The sequence below is a fragment of the Micromys minutus genome (assembly GCF_963924665.1).
Source record: "Micromys minutus genome assembly, chromosome: 1".
NCBI lineage: Eukaryota > Metazoa > Chordata > Mammalia > Rodentia > Muridae > Micromys > Micromys minutus.
In genome coordinates this window covers 186,646,425-186,667,920 of record NC_137969.1, presented here as the reverse complement: position 1 = coordinate 186,667,920, position 21,496 = coordinate 186,646,425, and the positions used below count along the sequence as shown (strand labels likewise).

General features: G+C 41.2%; 1 protein-coding gene across 3 annotated transcripts in view; it reads right to left on the bottom strand.

Moving 5' to 3' along the window:
• DOCK4 (dedicator of cytokinesis 4) overlaps positions 1–21,496 on the bottom strand; it is a 383,278-nt gene that overhangs the window by 30,181 nt on the left and 331,601 nt on the right. For all 3 annotated transcript variants that reach the window (XM_080927592.1, XM_080927594.1, XM_080927593.1), the window contains exons 35-39: positions 18,349–18,442; positions 12,084–12,232; positions 9,021–9,107; positions 7,234–7,338; positions 718–859 (exon numbers count right to left, since the gene is read on the bottom strand). In XM_080927592.1, coding sequence (XP_080783718.1) covers positions 718–859; positions 7,234–7,338; positions 9,021–9,107; positions 12,084–12,232; positions 18,349–18,442 — 577 coding nt within the window. The remainder of the gene's footprint in view (positions 1–717; positions 860–7,233; positions 7,339–9,020; positions 9,108–12,083; positions 12,233–18,348; positions 18,443–21,496) is intronic.

Sequence of the window (21,496 nt, the reverse complement as noted above, 5' to 3'; positions counted from 1 at the left end):
GAATTTACAGCTTTCATTAGTGGGGATGGGGAGGGAAAGCTGGGTTTGGGTTCTCAGAATCAGAATAATCTACCTCATGTACATGAGACACTTTCATCTTCAGACTGTTTATGGCTCCTAAAATTCATTTATAATAATATGGAATGACCAAAAGCGCTAACCAGAAAACTGATGAATTGCTTTTGTGTCTAAAGCCTACATGCTTCCATTTGAATTGTTTGTTTTGTGTTTAGATGTTTTACATGTGGGGGAGGGCTGTGAATTATATACTATTATTAAGTCAGAGTCCAGAATATCATAGCTGAGAATCCCCACCAAGAATACTGAAGGCACTTCTTCTTCTTCTTCCTTCCCTCACTCCATCATTGAAGTAGAAAGGGAAGAGGGGGTGGAAGATATGCCATCATAAATGCAACCTCTCCCTGAACTGTAGCTTCCAAAGGAAGTCAGAGGAAGATTGTCCTATGAAAAAATCCAATAAGAAAGAGCTTCAGAAGCGTCAATCAAAAGGGAGAAGGTTCCGGATGTTTATGGCATTTTCTTTCCAGCTGACTGTGATAACATTTTGTTCAGAAGGCACCAACCAGGACAGTGAGGTCCAGGAAGTCTAACGGGGGAGGGCACTGGAAAGGTAGCAGTGGCCACAACACTTCACAGGACAGTGTCCTGCAGCTAACAACAGGTACCACCCAACCGGGGCCCATCAGGAATGGATACACTGAGCCTCCGCCTGGAAGATGGTCTCGTCAGGCTGGTTGGCATGTTGCATAGCAATGGCGTGGGGGAACTCGTTCAGCATTCGCTGCTGGAAGGCCTCCAGTCTTTCGTAGTCATGCCCTCGACATACAAACTCCTTATTCTGGGGGTGCAACCAAAAAAGAAGTTAGGATTATATAACAAGGAGAATTAAAAGAAACCACTCCACGACTGTGGTGATAACTGACCATCTAACTCCAAGTCACGACACCGCAACAGTGATGAAATAAGCCGGAACTGTGCGAGGATATGCCCGTGAATTAAACATGCTGGGCAACGGGCAAAGGCCTCCCTCGTTCCTGATTCTCACCAGACCCAATAGCAGGCTTTGTATCCCAGGTCCAGTTGCATGGGGACTGATGGTGAGCATCAGGGACAAGATCTAAGCAGTGTCTTAAAACGTTGATAGACAGATGTTAGAGATGACTTTTATAAGATGCATGCCATACTCATCCACATGAATTTCCAGTTTCTAAGAGAACAGCGATTTGCAATAACTAAAAACCCACATTACTGCATTTTATTCTAAAGGGCCCTGAGACCGGCTTTATACTTCCACTGACAGGTCAGGACACCTCTGGTCTGGTCTTCAGAAGGACGGAAGGGCCAAAGGCTCCCACACCATAACCAGTTTAGCTCAGCTTGCTAGGGCTGGAAATCCTCTTAGTGGGTTCGAGAGCCTTGCTAAATGTTTGCTTGTTTTGTTTTGCTATATTATACTGTAGTCTATTAACTAATTCTAGAGGTCAAGACACTTTTATTCAGGTAAGAATGCTAAAGATTAGGGCCAGAGAATTGGCTCAGCGGGTAAAAGTCATTGCTCACGACATAGATAGTTGAAAAAGAGAACGAACTTCTGCAAATTGTTCTCTGACCTCCTTACATGCAGCATGGCAGCTCTCATCCCGACACATAAATAAAATATTTTTTTAAATGCCAAGAGTGGTGCTGGAGAGATGTCTTAGTGGTTGGTTAAGAGCACTGACTGCTCTTCTAGAGGCCCTGTGTTCAATTCTCTGCAACCACATGGTGGCTCACAACCATCTGTAATGGGGTCCGATGCCCTCTTTACTTGGGTCACATACATAGAACAAAGAAATCTTAAAAGAAAGAAGAATGCTAAGAACTATTTTAGTTAGACCAGAGAGCTGCAAAGATGGAAGCATTTTCAAAATGTATCCCAATAACTGGTTAGCTACGAGCAACGGTCCTTGGTAGTTAAATGACAATAAATTACAACTGCTGAGCCAAGTTACAGCTGAGACTGCACAGTAATGAGAACTGTTCACCCACCCACAGCTCTTGTCACTGACTCACTGGCTTCCCAGCTCCACCTCCTTCGAGCTGAGATTACAGATGTGCATCAATCATGCCTGGTTTAAGCGGTGCTGGGGATCGAACCAAAGACTTCCTGTCTGCTAGGCAAACCTTTTACCAACTAAAGCTATCTATATCTTGGGCAACTTCAGTGAGTTCTTTAGTGCGTGGCAGAGATGTACACTATACTTCTTTTGTTTTTGATGCTGGGTAGTCATCCATTGTGTAGATAAATTAAATTGGCCAGTCCATCCGTCACCTTATGACCCTTGAGTATTTTTTTTTCCTACTTTTTGGATGATATAAGCAGTGATACCACAAATATTTAGAATAGACCTTCATATAAGTGCTTTCAGTGTTCTTTTTTAATGATGTAGATGCTGACCTGCCCAGTTGTGAGGTTTAACACTTTTTTTAAAAAAATTGAACAACTTTATTTTAAAAAAAGAGATAAATGTACAGATTTTAAAAGCATTTTTTGCATAAAAGTATATAAATACATTTTTGTCAGTACTTGATTTCTTTAAAGGTTTGATAGTATGCATTCAAATCTTACTAGTTACAATGAGCATAAAGTACATGTAGAATAAGATGTAACCCAGAAATAGTCAAAGTTTTCTTGGTGTGTAAAAATTAAGCATAATGATTTTTCATTTTTTTTTTTTTTGGCTTTTGTTTTTCTTGAACTTCATATAGTCTGTGAATTGTTTCTGGGGTGTTCAGAGGTTTCTGGGGTTAGTATCCCATTATCAGTGACTGCATATTATGTCTGTTCTTTTGTGACTGGGTTACCTCACTCAAGATGATATTCTCTAGATGCATCTATTTTCTTAATAATTTCATGAAGTCATTGTTTCTGATAGCTGAGTAGTACTCCATTATGTAAATATACCACAATTTTTATATCCATTCATCTACTGAAGGTTCTTTGGGTTAACACTTTCTATTTATGGGGAAAATACTTAGATTATATAATTGTTTCAATGTACTAGAATTTTTAAATGCACCAGAAAAATCAAGTAACAAATGGACATGTGGACATCTTAAATCTCGATATTTAATTTTAATTTGGAATTAAAAAAAAAAAAAGACAAGGAGGGGCACTCCTTGTAATTCTGAAGCCTGCAGTGTTGCTTAGAAACCAAGAGAGGGCGACCCTTCTCTTTCATCTTGAAGTAAATGACAATTACAGAGAAAAAGGCTATTTTCCAAGAGAACAAAGAGAGACACATCAATTTATTATAATTGTTTACTAAATGAAGTTTAATATATATTTGGTCAATGTAGTTTTGTTGTTTGCTAAACTTTTTTTAATAATTTGCGCTTCCAAGATACTTCTGATTTAAAAAAATATTATCTTTAAAGACTGGATTTTAAAGAAATGTTACATGTATGTGCATATATTTGTGAATGTATGCCATATTATATTGGTAGGTGCAGAAGCCAGAATCGGGTGTTAGAGCCAGTGTTAAGGGCAGTTGTCACCTGTTTCCCATGGGTGCTGGCAACCCAACTCGGGTCCTTCTAGAAGAACAGCAAGTGCTGCTAATCTGAGCCATCTTTCCACCCTATATTCCTTTTCATTTAAGTAATTACATGGGGTAAATAGGGATCTAGGATGCCCCACTGTATGCTTGTAACTAAACTCAGATTTTAGTCAGGGCAGGGCTGCTTAGTGTGCTTTCAGCACATTTACTGTCATGAGCCTCTTCCTCCATAAAATATAAAAATGTATATCAGATGACCAGTTTGGCATAGAGATAAACACATCGATACTGACATTTATCAATATATGACATATAATGTATAAAATATTACTACATTTCCTTCAACCTAACGGTTATTTTGTTTTCTTCTTACAGTTTAAAGAAACCAGAAGTTTTTGGGGGTTCCTGAAACTTTTATGTTCTCCAAACACCATACCTTCAATTCACAATGGACTAGCCAATTCGTGACATGGTATGGAGGGATGTCACTTTTCATACCGTAAAACTTTGTATTGAGAGAAGAGACTCCCATACATCAAAGTCACACTTTGCCCTGTAGAGGGAGTTTCTGGTCCCTTAGGTTGCTCATTGCTCTAGAAGGAGCACCACTTCACTGAGAGCCAGGCCCCAGGCCGCAGGCCCCTGTGCTCTTTAAGGGGTACTGACAACTGACCAGAACTAGATATAGTCTTTTAAAGTTAGCAAATCCACTGCATTTGCCATTATGGGCTTTTTTTTCCAATCTGGAAGTAATCTTTCTTTTATCTTCAGACAGGCCTACCTGCCAATGCTGGGTGCATTTTTTTTTTTTTTTTAAAGCACAACCTAGAGTTTATATAACGTCTTTGTGGTACTCGAGTGCTTGGTCATTTCAATTGATAAAAGACAATGTCAACTTCCCGAGTTCCTTTCCCTGTTGGTGTGATAAAGTTTCCTGACAAATGATGTTTGACAAACTCTCAAGGCAGAAGGGTTTACTTGGCCTCATGGCTTTAGGGCATAGTCCCTCGTAGTGGGGAAGTGAGGGTGTCAGCAGCTGGTCACATGTCAGTCCACAGGCAGTCAGGAATATGAGAGAGAGAGAGAGAGAGAGAGAGAGAGAGAGAGAGAGAGAGAGAGAGAGGAGAGAGGAGAGAGAGAGATATGAATGTTTTCTTTCTTTCTTTCTATCTTTCTTTCTTCCTTTCTATCTTTCTTTCTTCCTTCCTTCCTTCCTTTCTTCCTTTCTAATGCAGGGCTTTCCTCAGAGTGATCCACTGGACAAGATGGTAGGAGAGGGATGCCTGAATGCTTGTCTCCCAGGTGATCAGTGCTACCCGCCATACGACAGCCATCACTGAAGTGTCCCGTGAGATCTAGATGTTTACTATGATCTTTGGATATTCTGAGATCCATTCTGCCAGTCTATCGACTTATCTAAAAGGCAGACAAGCTAAAAGATTAAGCAGTAAAGACATCTTTCTCTTCTTCCTTGTCTGAGTAGATTCGCCTTGTCTTTTCTCATACATGTTTACAGTTGTGGCAAGATTTAGGTCAACACAAATATTTTTATATTGAGATTTAAAGTTGTAATGCACTCAAACAACCTTATTAAAAAATGGGGTACAGAGCTAAACAAAACGTTCTCAATTGAGGAATATCAAATGGCTGAGAAACATCTGAGGAAGGGCTCGACATCCTTAGCCATCAGGGAAATGCAAATCAAAACAACCCTGAGATTCCACCTCACACCAGTCAGATTGGCCAAGATCCAAAACTCAGATGACATCAGATGCTGACGAGGTTGTGAATAAAGAGGAACACTTCTCCACTGTTGGTGGGGTTGTAAACTGATACAACCACTCTGGAAATCAGTCTGGCAATTCCTCAGAAAATTGGATATAGTACTACCTGAAGATCCAGCTATTCCACTTCTGGGCATATACCCCTGAGACACTTTAATACACAACAAAGATACATGCACCACAATGTTCATAGCAGCTCTATTTATAATAGCCAGAAGCTGGAAAGAACCCAGATGTCCTTCAGTAGATGAATGGATACAAAAAGTGTGGTACATTTACACAATGGAATACTACTCAGCCACCAGAAACAATGACTTAACCAAATTCTTAAGAAAATGGCTGCATCTAGAGAATATCATCCTGAGTGAGATAACCCAGTCACAAAAGAACAGACATAATATGCAGTCACCGATAGTGGGATGCTAACCCCAGAGGCTTGAACTGCCCCAGAAACAACTCACAGACTGTGTGAAGTTCAAGAAAAAAAGAAAACAAAACAAAACAAAAACAAAACAACAACAACAAAAAAAAAAAAACAAAACGTCATGCTCAATCCTTACACACCAAGAACATGTTGACTAATTCCGGGTTACATCCTGTTTTACAGGTACTTTTTGCTCATTGTAACTAGTAAGACCTTAATGCAGAGTATCAAACCTTAAAAAAAAAAAAAAAAAAAAAAAAAAAAAAGCCAAGCACTGACACAATTGTATTTGTATACATTTATGCAAAAATGTTTACATTTTTCTTTTATCTTTGTTTTTTAAAATAAAGTTAAAAAAAATAAAGTTGTAATGCACTCAATTTGGTCTTCTCCCCACCCCCCAGCCTCCCTCTCTCTCTCCCTCCCTCCTTCCCTTCTTCTCTCTCTCTCTCTCTCTCTCTCTCTCTCTGTGTGTGTGTGTGTGTGTGTGTGTGTGTGAGAGAGAGAGAGAGAGAGAGAGAGAGAGAGAGAGAGAGAGAGAGAGAGAGAGAGAGTTTGAGACAGGGTCTCTTTTCTCTACCTTTTAAGTGCTGGGATTATAGGTACTATGAGTGGGCTTTTATTTTTTTTAAAGACAGTTCTTACTCTGAAGGCCAGGCTGGCCTGGATTTTACCACTGGCCAAAGTAAAGTTGTGGCAATTCTCCTGCCTCAGCCTCCCAAGTGCTGGTATACCTGGCTCACTAATGGAATAAATAGATTTTATCAGGAATCCAGAGCACTTCTCCACAGTTCCCTATGTGAGTAAAGGAACTCTTAACCAGCATTTTAATATATGGGGGATGCTTCAGTTGGATGTGTCCAACAACACCCACACATATACCATCCTGTGTGGCACACTGTAAACAGGAGACAATTAGTATGTTGTACTACCTCACAGCATCTTGAAATTGCCCTTGGCAGAAACGGTTTATAGAAGCAACAAATCAGATGTCTCTGCTGAGTGATATTTACCTTTTTATAAAATCATCAAAGAGGACAAACACTTTTTCCATGGCTCTGGAGTAGGATTTCGACGTGATGTGTCAATTCCTATAGTCTGCAACTGCAAGCCCCTCTACTGGCCTGCTCCACAATCTCTAATGCTAACTATGGAAACTGAACACTGAGGACGACACCGAATATCACCGATGGAAAGACATAACCACTGACACTTCATAGCATAAATGCCGGAAGGGGGAGACTGGTTTTAAGAAACTGTTCAAGATGGGGAAGGGGATAACATTTGAAATGTAAATGCAGAGAGTATCCAATAAAATAACTTAAAAAAAAAAAACAAGAAACTGTTCAAGACAAAACATGCTGTCTCCTTCTCATCACTTGCCAAACAATGTCACTCATATCTTAGTTTTCTTGATTGCAGGACCTGAGCCATAAGGATTAAAGCAAATTAGTGTAGAACTTACTCTTAAGAAAAATGGAAACTTTTTCCCATAAAATCCAACTCTGAAGAATTCAGGTTCCAGACGCTGCTGGTCCATGATTTTGTCGTACAAAGAGGCTTCCATCATCTGGGAAAGGAGAGGGGAAGGTCTGTGAGTTCCACTCCACATGTCAGTCATACCGATAAAGAATGTACTTCTGTACACTGGTGAAACATTTTAATTCATTCACAACAGGACTTGAATTCTTTTTAATGCTTTCAGGAGAGGGTGAGCAAGCCAGTGCTATAAATACATACTGAATACTTCATTCAGCCTTTGTAGTTTCCTGGTTTCTCTGGTACTTCTCAACTTGCCAGGACATAGGCTAGAGTTTACTGACCCTTGAAAGGATCAAGGGTTTTACTACTTATTCCTACCAGAAGAGACAATTTTACAAGTCTATTAAGGAAATGTTTACGTCACCATAGATATAAACAAGCCTGAATTAACACAAATAGAAGCCAGCCTTTCTGGAGAATTCTTATGCTAGGTGTACTTGCGTTTTCCTCGCACATGGTAATTCAGGACATGTAGGACATACAACCTTATATAGGCGGGATGGGGATAAGTCACCAGCCCGAGCCAAGAGAGGTGTACAACACAAAGTGCTGTGTGGGCTAAAAGCTCTTAAGTATGTCTTTGACAATGTTCAAACTAGGCAGCAAACAAAGCTTATGGCTTCCCTTTTGTGGTATTGTTATCCCCGGGGTTTCCAGGGAAAGACTAATATTGTACTTGAAGGCTTCCTCCTCCCCCAGTAACAGCACCCCAAAGAGCAGTTGATATGAAGTGTAATGTGTTGGGTTTATAAAAATCTTAGTGACAATGGCACCCAAGGGCTCTCACTGGTAAACACTGTAACCTCACTTCTGTTGCAGGGACAGGATGCCAAGAGAAGTTAAATAGCAATGTTTTTATATAAGCATCAGCATGATGAACCGAAGTTAAGTTTTTTCTCCCTTACTTTTCAAGCTAGGAGACACAGCATTGGCCGGCTGACATGAAATACTTGGCCAAAAGTACAGGATCCGTTCCTAGCACGTGAATAAGGTGCTTGTGGTGGTGCAAGGGGTCTTTGCAAGCTTTATGTTGTTATGTTTCCAACACCAGCCTCCAAAGTGGAAGGGAATATCATTATCATTTAAATATGTAAGAGCAGAGAAACATAATGGCACCTTTGCACTCATCATGATAAATGCTTGTAACTCCCAAGAATAAGGATTTGTCTGAACCTAAAAGTAAGGCTATACAAACAAATGACTCAGGAATGCAGACTATTAAGATCCTTGAGCACCTGGTACTTGGTTTAGTGAGAACATTTCTGAAGGTGCAGAGAGGGGTTATGCAGCATTTGTCCCGAATTTATTTTCATACAAGCCAGATAACCATTTCTACCAGTTTGTTTTGTAGATCATAGATATTGAGAACTATATTGTCAGGAAAGCTTTTTGTGTAACTGGGAAGCTCTTCAGTGCCGGGATTTTCCATCATAAACTTAAAATCCTGGGTTACACTGGGCATTTCAGATGTGGGACTTTAGAAATGGATTGAGGGTTCCCCCTTTGTATATTAATCAAAACAGCACACAGAGTTCGATTTGTTGTTTCTCTGCATCAGTGGGGTAAGCATGCTTCAGAGAAAGTACTTATCTGAGAGAAAGTTTCTGTAAGCTGTATCAAGAGGTTTGCAACGCTGATTCATATAGCCCCGCTGGGAAGTTAGTCACACAGGAGTACCACACCTGATTCACAGACACTCAAGTACTTTACCCTCATCTTGCTCAGGTTCCTGTAGTCATAGTAACTCTCATATTGCTCTGCAATCTTCCGGCACAAGATAATGCCATTTTCCCAACACTGCGGACAGACAGTAGCATGAAAGGAAACATTCATTATACATATGCAACTGTATCCAAAGGTGGGTATGTGGATGCTTTTGGATCATAAAGCCTTACTTTCCACGTCTTTACAATAATTCAAAGTAATACCAATACCATTTTAAGCATGAAAAAACCACCGAATTAACATGTAACTAATTAAAAATGTTCAGAAAGTGGATATGTCAGCTCCTTGTAACATTCACTAACACATGCTGTAAAACCAGTATTTTCTTGTGTTTTGCCACACTCTGGAAATAACTGTAGTTTCATGATGACCATGAAACAAATAGACTCGGTGCTCAGGAGGGAATTATCATTGGTCTCTAAAGCCCAGTAAGTCAAGCCTGGAAGTTGTACTCCTCGCTTGGCTAACATGACCATGAGGGCCATTAGATTCTGGTTGGATCAGTATGTTACTTTTAGAATATTTACATTTTGTCATCTAGCATATGATCAACCAAGTGTTTTCTTCAAAAGCCTAGACATTCAGTATTTGCAGCTTTAGGGCCACGAAACACTAAAGGTATTAAATTTACCTGTCAGGTATTGAAATTCATCTGTTATTGCATGAAGTCAGTATGGTCATAACTGAGAATGGCTATGTTCTAATAAGAATCTATGGGCAGAAAGGCAAATCTGTTACAGTTTTTAATGCCTCATAGTATTGATAATCTTTTAATTTCTTTCAACCATTTAACATGTAAAAGCAATTTATAGCATCTTGGCTATAGGACTGTAGGTAGTGGTTTACAACCCCGATCTATATAGCACACACTTCCGGGGATGGGCAGTATACGAAACTTTGAAATAGCTTATTGCTGAATCGACCCTGGATATCAATGTGGTGACAGATGTCACAGCCAGATCACCCAGAGACCCACAGCTAGAAAATATGCAGAGAGTATGAGACCTTGCTCTAAAGAGATGTCCCCATGATATAACTCCCCTCAAGGCTAAGGGAACCCTGCAGAAGAGAAGGCAGAAAAAGTGTGAGAGCCAGAGGGAATGGAGGACACCAAGGGAACAAGGCCTTCTAAATACAACAGGAGAGACACATATGAGCTCAGAGACTGAGGCAGCATGTACAGGGTCTGCCTGGATCGGTACCAGACAGGGTCCTAGATATGCTGGAAGAAGTAACTACCTGCCCCCAAGCCTAATTAGAAGCTATCTTCAGCTGATAACCACTTGCAAATAAAAATTTAGTTTTCTCTAGGGGAATTTCAATGGGGAAACAAATTACTCTTCAGGGTAGGTCACACTCAACAATAGATGGCCAACAGAAAACAAATTCTTTGCAGGTTCCTTGTCGAATCCTGCTGTGAGGGCTTTGTTCTTTTATTTTCTTTATCCTCCTCTTTTTCTCCTCCTCTCTTCCTCCCTGCTCTTCTTTCTCCCTCTTCTCCTCTTTTCCATCCCACTTCCTGTTTTAGGTTAAAGTCCTTTGTGTTTATTATGACATCACTTTCGTGTTTTTATGGGACTCCTTGGTTGGTGTGAACTAATGGGTCTCTGTGTCTATGTATCTGTCTTGTGCCTTTTCTTGGGCTCTGTTTCTTCTGTTTATCTCTATTGCCCTATTTTCTTGTCTTTGAGTTTTTTTTGTTTTTTTTTTTTTTTTTTTTTTTTTTTAGCATATGAATTATATTAAAATTCCTTAGAAGCCTGTTTGTTTTCTAATGAGAGACAGAAGGGGGCTGGATCTGGATGGTTAGGAGGTGAGGAAGAATGAGGATGAGTAGAGGGAAGGGAAACCATAATCACGTTGTATATCTACACACACACACACACACACACACACACACACACACATACACACTCTTCTTATTCTCCTCCTCATCTCCCCTTCAGGATGCAAGTCCTTTGTGTATATTATGACATCCAGTTTTGTGTTTTTTAATGGGACTCCTGAGTGCTTAACCTTTGTGACTGAGACAAGATATATAAAGCACCCAAAGGTTCAAATCAAACACTGGTGCTCAGATTCCTAGTCATTTAAAAGGAAGAGTCACTGACTTTGAGGAGGGACAGGAAGGAAAGCGGGTGACACACTAAGTGGCAGTAAGTCGGTGAGTTACTTAGTGAGCATTTTAGCTACACCATGGGCTACAACTTCCTTAACAAATCCTTCATCTTACCTTAAAAATAAAGACAGAACAAGAAAGAATGCATTCCGATTTGGGGAGCAGGTAAAGGAAGATAGTATTCTTTTCAGAGAACAATGGCAGAATGCTATGGTCTGAATGTGGTGTTTCCCCAAAATTCAGATGTCCAAATCCTAACTCCTCAGGTGTTTGGACATAGGTCTGCTGGCAGATGGCTAGGTCATAAAAAGACTCAGCATCCTTTAAAAATAGGATTCCCAGAGTCAATTACTCTTCCATCATGGGAACACATGGAGAAGACACCATCTATGAGGAAGTAGGCCTTTACCACACTGCATCCTTTGAGGTCTTGACTTAGCCTTCTCAGCCTCCAAAACAGTAACAAATAAGTAAATACACGTCAGTTGTTTAGAATCCACCTAGTGTGTGTATGTGTGTGTGTGTGTGTGTGTGTGTGTGCGCATAAGCATACATATATGTATTACAGCATGAGTACAAGTCAAAGGACACCGTGCAGGAGTCTGTTTTCTACCATGAGAGCCATGGGCATAGCCTCAGGTCATCAGGCTTATCACCAGGTGCCAACACCGAGTGAGCTCCCGGACTATATAATCTGGTATAGTTGCCATCGCTGACTAAAACAATGCCAGTACCTCAAGATAGTCATAGATAGTGATAACTATGGGCCTCATTAAAACACAGACTCCATGACAAAGCTAATTTACCAAAGTATCTAGAGGCTGCAGGTAGACACCTGAACAAGCTCCGAGTATTCTGATATGCTCTACAGTGTGGTCCTGCCGGAGAAGAAGGACAAGTGAAGGGCAGGGGTTGCCCCTGGGACTTACTTTGCCTCGGTCGAAGTTCTGGATGATGGTGAGATGCAGGTGCTCCTTGCGTTGCCACTCGGTCTGCATGGGGTAGGTCAGGAACTCCCTGAGGGGGCGGTCAGACCACTCCAGCAGCTCATCATACAAAAGGAGGGTGTAGGCAGCCTCTGCACGGCAAGGAAGACAGGAAGTTGACCCCAAACCATTTCTTTGCAATTACTAGTTCTCCAAACTCAATACTTATTTCTGACCTTAATAATATCAGAAATACAATGAACAAGTTAATGAATGGTGGCTTCTCAGTGACAGAATCATTAGAGATCTGGATTGAATCTTTTCGTTTTCTATTATTTTCTGTATCTCTCTTCTGTTTTTAGCTCTCTTTGTGTCAAAATTCTCATGGTCAGGGCAAAATTAACCTGTTCAAGAAAGTCATGTTATAGCCAGTTCAAAGATATAGGGGAGACATGTTTACAGGGACAATCCGTAAGTATGTCTCTTGGAAACTAGTAGACTTTGAAAAGCAAGCAAGCATGCTAGCTAGCTAGCTAACTAACTAACTAATGGAGTAACTAGCTGCCAACTGTGCTGGCCAGTTTTATGTCAACTTGATATTAACTACTCTTATTTTGGAAGAGAAAACCCCAACCCAGAAAATGCTCCCACCAGAGTGGTGTGTGGGGAAGTCTTTGTGGTATTTTCTTGACTGACAGTTTAATACAAGAGTGCCCACTCACCGTGGGCAGTACTACCCCTGGGAGGTGGTTGGTATGGTATAAGTAAGTGGACTGAACAAGCCAGTAAGCCCCACCCCTCCATAGCTTCTGCTTCAGTTTTAGCCTACTTCAGTTTCTGTCCGAGCTTCCATTGATGACTTCCTTTTGGTCATTATTACAGCAGGAGATACCCTAGGAAGCCATTAAATTCACTAATTAAGGAACATTCTTCTTTCCTTGAATGATAAAGAGCTGTGAATTTGAATCTGGAGCCGAGAAGGGTGATTCAAAATGTAGCCAGACTTTAGCAAGGGGCAAAAAAGGAGCCAGCCATTTGTGCATTTAAGAAGCCTTGGTTGCTGCACAGCTTCCAGCCTTCAGAGTTGAAGCCCTGGAGCTCCAACCTCAGCTTCTGAGGAATGGAGTGAGATGGATGGTGGTCCAGAGAGAGCAAGGTACGAACGCTGTCCTCAGTGTCCTTGCCTGGGTACCTGCTGGCCACCTTCTTGTGGGGATGAGATGTGAGATGGACAGTTTTCACTAAGGGTGAAAATGGATGGAAACAGTTGAAATCATAGTGGCTGCTATGGGAGACCCTGCTGAATGTGCAAGAATCACAGCGAACACATTGTAGGGACTGTGCTGTACTCGGAAGAACTGTCTAGCCAACTGTGTTCCCGTCTTAGGTCTATCCCAACTGCTCCTAGGATCTGTTCCTTCAAGCTTATTCAACATTGAAGAACTCCAGTGTTCCGCTTCCTACTTCCGGCTCACTTCCCTTGTTCCCCTACCAGCACTGCAGCACTTGAAAGTTCCTCCAAGAATAGCTGAGCTAGTCTCAGGATTAAGAAAGCAGAGGTACGTGTGCTCACAGAAGTGCTCGGAAGGACACAAAGGATGGTCAGTTTGTAGAAAGAAAGAAGGAAGAAAGGAGAATTAGTATTTAATAGGAAAGCATTTCAGTTGGTGACGCTGAGAAAAGTTCTAGGTAAATGGTGAAGACATAAACTGTGCACTTAATAGTTATGGTAGAAAAGAGCGTGTGACATAATTCCCCAAATTGAAAAAAATTGAAAAAGTAAAGCTTTCTGACCTCCCTACTAGTCTCCCAGACATGCACATCCTTAGGCGGGCAGGTGCAGTGAGTGGTACCTGGGAAGGTCTGAGAAAGTAAAGATGCCGACAGGTGGTCAGAGGAAGCTGAGAAATGACTGCTGGTGTCACAGAGAGGTGGCAGGACAAATCACAGCTGCTTTAGAATCTGACCAGGGAGGTGATGATACATAGCAGAGAGATGTGTGCCTGCCGAGGGCACAGCGTGCTGTGCTGATCAAGGAAAAGCAGGCAACAAAGCTGGTTTCCAATGACTCAAGTTAGAAGTGCCTCAGCGTGCTGGTCCATGCTCACCTTTTCGTTCTTTGAGAGCTGATATGGGCGGAAGAGGGATAGACTCTAAGGGACAAAGAGCTTAAAATTCTAAGCAAAGTACCACTGCACGGCTGAGTACAGGCCACTCCATTATTTCTGCAATCATGCAGAGAGGAAAGCAATATATAAAAGAGGAATGGCACAGAAGAATGGAGATGAATTGGGAATGCAAGACAACCACACAGAAGGCTGCAGGGAGGTTAAATCATTTCAACAGAAAGGAAGCTTCTCCCTGCAATCTCACGTTCTTCAAGGACACGTCTAAAAATGAGGACAGGAGAGGGAAAGCACTGTGAGAGCCAATGAGATGACTCAGAGGTAAAGATGCTTACTTAATGGGCAGACCTGGTGACCTGGGTTTGATTCCTGCAACCACAGAAAGGTGAAGAGAGAACTGACTCCTAGAATTTTCCTGTGACCTCCACGCCTACGTGGTGCACATGCTCATTTAAATACACCATGCACAGGCACAATAAATAAATCCATTAAGTAAGAGGTGATATGAGAGAAACACATATCGATAATGATTTGGGGAACATGAAACTTTGAGTGAATAAAGAAATAGCAGCATCTCACAGACAAATCTGGACTTTCCTGAAAAACCGAAGCAGATCTGTGTAGATATGGAATGCCTGTTGTCAGCTTATTTCCTTAATTCTTATTTTTTAAAGTGAAACAGTCTACTACACTGCATTGTTCCCTCCTGATTCAGGCATTATTAGCACCAAAGAAAAATGTTCATACCAGGTGTTAAATTTTAATTAGTGAGTACGTTCACTAGGGATGTGTTTATTTAGGTCTCATATTCCTGGGCTCTCTTCTAGGAGCTGAAAAGACCAAGAATGAGAAACAAAGAACTCATCCTTAATTAGGAATTACCTGTCTGTAATATGGTTGTAAACACAACCATATGTGTGTGTAGGTATGTATGCATGCATATATGGTTGTTATATAATAATATATTATATAAAATATAACAATTAAGAAAACATGATAAGTACTTTAAAATAGAGAATATGGGGTTAGAAAGACAGCTGAGTTGGTGTGAAGACTCTTGCTGCTCTTCCAAAGCTCCCTAATTTAGGTTCCAACACAGACATAAGGCAGTTCACAACTGCCTGTGACTCCAGCTTCAGAAAATCTAATACTCTCTTCTGCTTCCTCAAACACTCATACTTCTCTCTCTCTCTCTCTCTCTCTCTCTCTCTCTCTCCCTCTCTGTCTCTCATACACACACACACACACACACACACACACACACACACACACACTTGAAGGAAAAGAATCTCAAGACAGGAACTACTTTAAGGGACAGGAATCCATAGACCTCAGGCTTGAAGCTGAGGGAGGTTAAGGAGTCCCAGATAACATGCAGGTCTCCAGACTGTAAACAAATGCTACAGAGATAGTGGGACCAGCTAGAGGCCTTAGAGGCATGTTCAAATTCTAGAAATGTTATTGAAAGGATTTCTTTACTCACTTAAAGACTTGTGTAAAGGCCACAGTTTCCTGAAAGAACAGTGGGGCAAAGCTCTTAATTTCTCATTCTCAACCTTATGGAAAGGATTCTGGTTAAGGTGGAGCAAGTAAGCACCTTCCACTTTACTTTCTCCACTAAGCAAGCAAGCAGGTAGGAAAGAAAGAAACCACTTTAACAGAGTATGAGAGGTGCTTAGAGGACCTTGAAAAGTAATTAGGTTCAAACGGAGCAGCTAGGAAGAGCCACCACTGATAATGACCAAGGTGTGTTCGGTTGTCTAATTTTATTTTCTTCTTTTTATGTTTCCCGTCTCAGACTGTCTGCAAATGGAATCAGACAGACGGTCACAGCTCCCAAAAGACCTTTCCTCTCACAGAGCTGGGAAATGGCTTCCAGTGACACAAAGCTCTTAGACTCTCTGGCTTCCTCCTCATCTTCCAAGCCTCAGCATCACAGCCAGAACACCAAGAACTCGGAGTGCCTGGGCCACAGGAAGAACGGGAACCCAAGAGAAAAAAAAGAGCCCGAGAAAGACCTGTTTACTCTGTGCGTGCGGTTTTGGGCTGATCTCCGAGGTGCATGTTTGTAGAGCAGGCCATCACTGACATAAGTATCACAACAGTGAAGACCATGACCGAAGACTGGAGACCGGTGCTGAGTGGTGCTCGTGCAGGCAACTGGAATACAGTGCCAAGGCCTTAAAATTCAGACACTAGAATCACAACCTCTAGATGGTGGCGCAGGACCTGAGGTTTAAAACTAGCTGGACTGACTGACAAAACTAAAAACACCAATTTTGACAGGATGCTGAATCTCGTAACATAATGTTCAAAAGGTCCAGGATGTAATCTAAAATAACTTGGCATTCAAGAAACCACAGAACCAAATAACTATCCAAGGGAAAGAGCAATTAACAGATGCCAACCCCAAGATGACTCACACTTTGGAATCTTAGACTATGAAGCAGCTATTGAAACCATGCTCCATGTAGTGAATGCGAATACTCTTGAACAACTGAAAAGACGAACTCCCTGTATAGAAACCGAAGCCATGAGAAGAAAAGAACGTGAGAGTTTTAGAATAGAATGGAATAGTAACCAAAAAACCATCTCACTGGAAAGACCCAATTCAGGTCAGCTGAGTAACAATGCGAGAAAGCATTGGTGGGCTCCACATAAGGCAAAGTTATCTGTCTGTCCTCAACCATGGAAAGAAGCAAAGTTGGGGGAAAATGACAGAGTCTTGGGACTTAGGGGACAATGACCAGATGCCAGATACTCGTTCCATGGCAGTCCTTAAAGAAGGGATTGTTATGTAAAATATATTTTGAGAGGATAATGCCTAAAACCTTTTCATATTTGATTAAGGGAATAGATTTCTGGATCTGAAGAGCTTGGCAAAGTCAGACACATTAAACTTTAAGAAAACCACAACTATGTGTGTCATCATGAAACCACCGGAAGGCCAAATACGAATTCTCAGAAGCAACCAGCAAACATGGCACAATCAGTCATGTAAAAGAGTATATACTTCTCACCACAAGCAGTGAGTCCAGGAGGCAATGACAACACTTTTAAAGTATGAAAATGAATGAACCCTTTGCTTAGATGTCCTACAGCAGCACACATGTCCTTCAGGGATGAGGGTATGGTATGGTTGGGTTCAGAAATGTCCATCAAAGCCCCATGTGTTAAAGTTTGGTCCTGGGTTCGAGAGACAGCCCAGGATTTAAGAGAACTTGTTCTTCCAGTAGACCTGACTCCCATTCCCAGTACCGAAGTCAGGTGGATCACAACCTCAAAGGATCTAACACCCTCTTCATTCTTTGGAGGGTTTCTGCACTCGGATGGTATTCACTTATGCGAACATATATATATATATATTCGTGTGCATAAAACAAATCCTAAGAGCAGAAGCTTGGTCCTTATGTCAGTACAATGGAAAGATGGCTGGAAAGTGGAAGAGGTGGGGCTTGGTGGCACAGCTTAGGTTATTAGTGTCATGCATGAAGTGCTTAGGAGGTTCCATTTTTCTTTCTCTTGCATCACAGTTATACCAGGGGCAGCTATGCTTTGCCAGGCACTTTCCCAGCCATTATAAGCTACGAGTCCAGAAACAACTAACAACAGACCAAAACCTCCAAATCTTCGAACCCAAACAAACCTTTCCTCTCCACAAGCTGATTATCATAGACACTGTGTTTCAATTACAGAAAGCTGATGAGCGAAGGGCAATAAAGATACCCTTACATGGAGAAAAATGTAAGAGAATGTCACCATCCAATCTCTTAAAAAGCAGTAAAAAAAAATTTCAGGGTAAATAAAAATGTAGGGAAACTGAGAACTTCATGAACGTTCAGGAAAGTGGCCAGAAGAATTGTCAACTTCTTTAAAATCGGTATGACCATCAAAAGCAAAGATGAACGGCAGTACTTGAAGGAATGGCAGTGTGGGTAGGTAATGCCAAGGGAAATCTCAGAAAAATCATGCAAAGATAGAGCAGAAAATACAGCACTAAGAAGCGTACACATATTTAAAATGCATCTTGACTTCAGAAGTGCCTGAGTCTTCATTCCTAATTGTGAAAGGAAGAGAAGTTACCATAGCAAATGCATCAGTAGCTAGCTCGCTTCCCCCACCTGAGTCCCAAGCATTAGTACCTGTGAAGTTCTGTGCCTTGAGGTGCAGATCGTAGAGTTTGTGGATGTAGCGGATGTACATCTCCTCCTTGTTCAGCTCAGTCTTATAGAAGTTCTGTGAAAAAGAGCACAGATCTGGGTGTTTCCTCAGCATCCAGGCATACTCATATGTCCTTTTACTTTGTTAGAGGTCCATGCCTTCAAAGCCAACAGGTGCATTTTTCCTCCTAAGTATCGTTTTAATAATACGACAGCGACAGATTTTCAACCTGACACTGTGTTGAACATCTGGCAACTAGTTCACAAGCTGGAAATTCTTGGGTTATAATCAACGATTCAAACTTCTTTTATTCTCTGTTTTTGTTTTTCTTTTTCTTTTAAGACAGGGTTTCGTAGCTAGCCCGTTACTGGCCTTGAACTCACAGCCTCAGAGTCCATGTGCTGGAATTACCATTGTGCCCAGTTGATCTCTTTTAACCTCAATTATTTGCTCTCAGTTTAGCCGACAACTGGGTAATATTAACTAAAATATTAAAATATGTAACAGATTATCTGTATATTCAAAACGCTGACTGCCAGCAAGAAAATTTTCTTTAATTTCATGCATACCTTTTTTCCCCCTAAAGAACGAACTCTCTAGGACATAAAGGAAGGATGTATAAAAAGTTATGGAGGGTTTCTTGCTAGGTATGGTCACACCTAATACACGTGGCTTTGATGAACATTTCTGAACCCAACCACACCATACCCTCATCCCGGAAGGACATGTGTGCTGCTGTAGGACGTGTTCCTACACCTTTAGTTCCAGTACAAGGCAGGGGCAGGCAAATCTCTGAGCTTAAAGCCAGCCTGGTCTGTAAAATGAGCTCCCAGGCAGCCAGGGAGAACCTGTTTCAAAAACAGACAAACCAAAAAGCACATTTCTCACCTATGGGTTTTGTTTTGCCTTGTTTGTTTCTTGTAGACATGGTCTTAGTATGTAGTCCTGGCTGGCTGGTCTGGAATTTATTATATAGACTAGGCTGGCCTCAACCTCCCAGAGATCCCCCTCCATCTGCTTCCCCCATGCTGGGAGTAAAGCATACCTGGCAGCTGTATTAAGTTTCAATGTTTCTGGTTTATGTCTAAAACATAAAACAGAGAATTTTATGTCTGCTTATTATTATGGAATGTGCTTACTGAAAATACTAACTTATTATTGTTATTATTACAAATCTGAATTTTACTAAAATTCTCTAAATTATTTTAACAAGTTTTACAAAAATCCAATGATTACTACCTGGATATATAAGCTGTAGGTATATTATAAAATCCCTGCTTCAGAGACATGGGCTGATGACTTACTGTTGTTTGGTCTGATGCTACTTAGGACATGAAGGACACTGGGTAGTCCTCGGGGTGGGGAAAAGCTATGTACTTGAACAAGTGATGGGTTTCTGACACAGAAAATGCCAAAAATCCTATAGGTTTCTATAGCTGATGAGTCAGTCAGGAACCTAATGATAAGCTCTTGAAGGCACCGTCTGCCCATTATCTGACAGGTGTGCATTCTGGAACCCAAGGACTCTTTACTCTGTGTGGGCACTGATGTTGACTTGAATGCATTGTTATTTCCAATCCATAACATTGGCTCTCTCCTTGCCTTTCATTTCCTGTAGATTCTGGCAGTCTTTAAAAAGCCAAGTAAACAATGCTACTCAAGCCTCCCTCATTATCATCAAAATCATTTTAATTAGCAAGAATTGTACCATAAACACAATCTAACAGCCCCACAGCAGGTTTTACATTATTAAAGGATGATTTGTTCTAATAGCTTTCTGTTAAGAAGCTGCGTTCTTTCAGAACAAAAAATAAGAGATCACTCCGTAAATGAATATTCCTCCTTGAGAAAAAAAAAAAAAAAAAACCAAAAAAAAAAAAAAAAAACCAAAACCCAATATCTCCCCAGCTGGCAGATGACAATCTCTCACATATGTCTGCTAAGAACTGTAACACAGAGAACAAAACAATAATTATAATTCCTCCTCTTAGTCATGTCAAATAATGTGCACTGTCACCAACTGCGCCTTAAGCTCAGACTGCATACCAGCAGTCAGGGGCCCCCAGAACAGGATTTGCTGCTGACCTCACAGGAAGGTGGTGATGGGGACCATATTGCCACCAGCAAACATCCAAAACTTTCCATTTGGAGTAGGAGCTGAAGAGATTAGCTTCAAAGTGATAAAGTTGGGTTTTTAATAAGGATGCTTGCGCTGGTTCGCAATTGGGACAGCTTTCCAACCGCTCACCTTCTCTGCTCTTCAACATACTCCAAAGTTATTGGTGTCAGCCTCAAGTAATTGCCACAGGGTCCCTGATTTATGAGGTTTCTTTCTTATCCCTCATAGAAGACAGGGCAAAGTAGTCATTCTTTTACCCAAGGAAAGGGTCTTTTCTGCTGGACCATTTGAGGAGACCAGACCAGGGGCTGCACTACTGTGTTCATCTCCAATGAGAAGGTACTTGGGAAAGAAGGTGAAGATGTCAGGGTTCTTTAGGAAACAGGTAGATGGTTTGCTTTGAGGTTATTGATGAGCCGTTGTGCCTGGGCTGAGGATTCCAACTGGAGCTCCCAGACAACACGGCACACAAGCAAGGGCATGGAAGAGGCTGAGGTCCCTGATTGTGATGGAAGATAGGGAAAAAACATCAAAAGATGGAAGGCTGGACAGAGGAAAGGAGGGCAGGACTGTGTCAAGCAGTGAAAGACTGTTAGAGGGGAGGTAATGGTTAGTACAGTGGGTGGGCTGATGGTCAGCTCACTGTTGGTTCTAAGGAAGGAAATTATGTAAGTACAGCGGTGTGAATAAGATGTACCCTCACAAAGCATGCTTCAGTCTTGCTATTTTTAGGGGCTGGTAATCGAGGTAGAGATGTAACAATTCATTAAAAAATGAGAAGGAAGAAGTGGGCGTGGTAAGGAGAGATAGTGTCATGAGCTCAGATGTGAAAAGCAGTACAGCAAAAAAAAAAAAAAAAAAAAAAAAAAAAAAAAAAATGAGGCCAACAGAAAAATAGCTGCATGAAATTTCAGAGATGTGCAAAGGGGAATAAGCAAAGGAAAAAACGACAGTAAGCCTGATGTGCTGAATGCAGGGCAGAACAAAAGTTCAGCTGCGAAGGTTTCAGG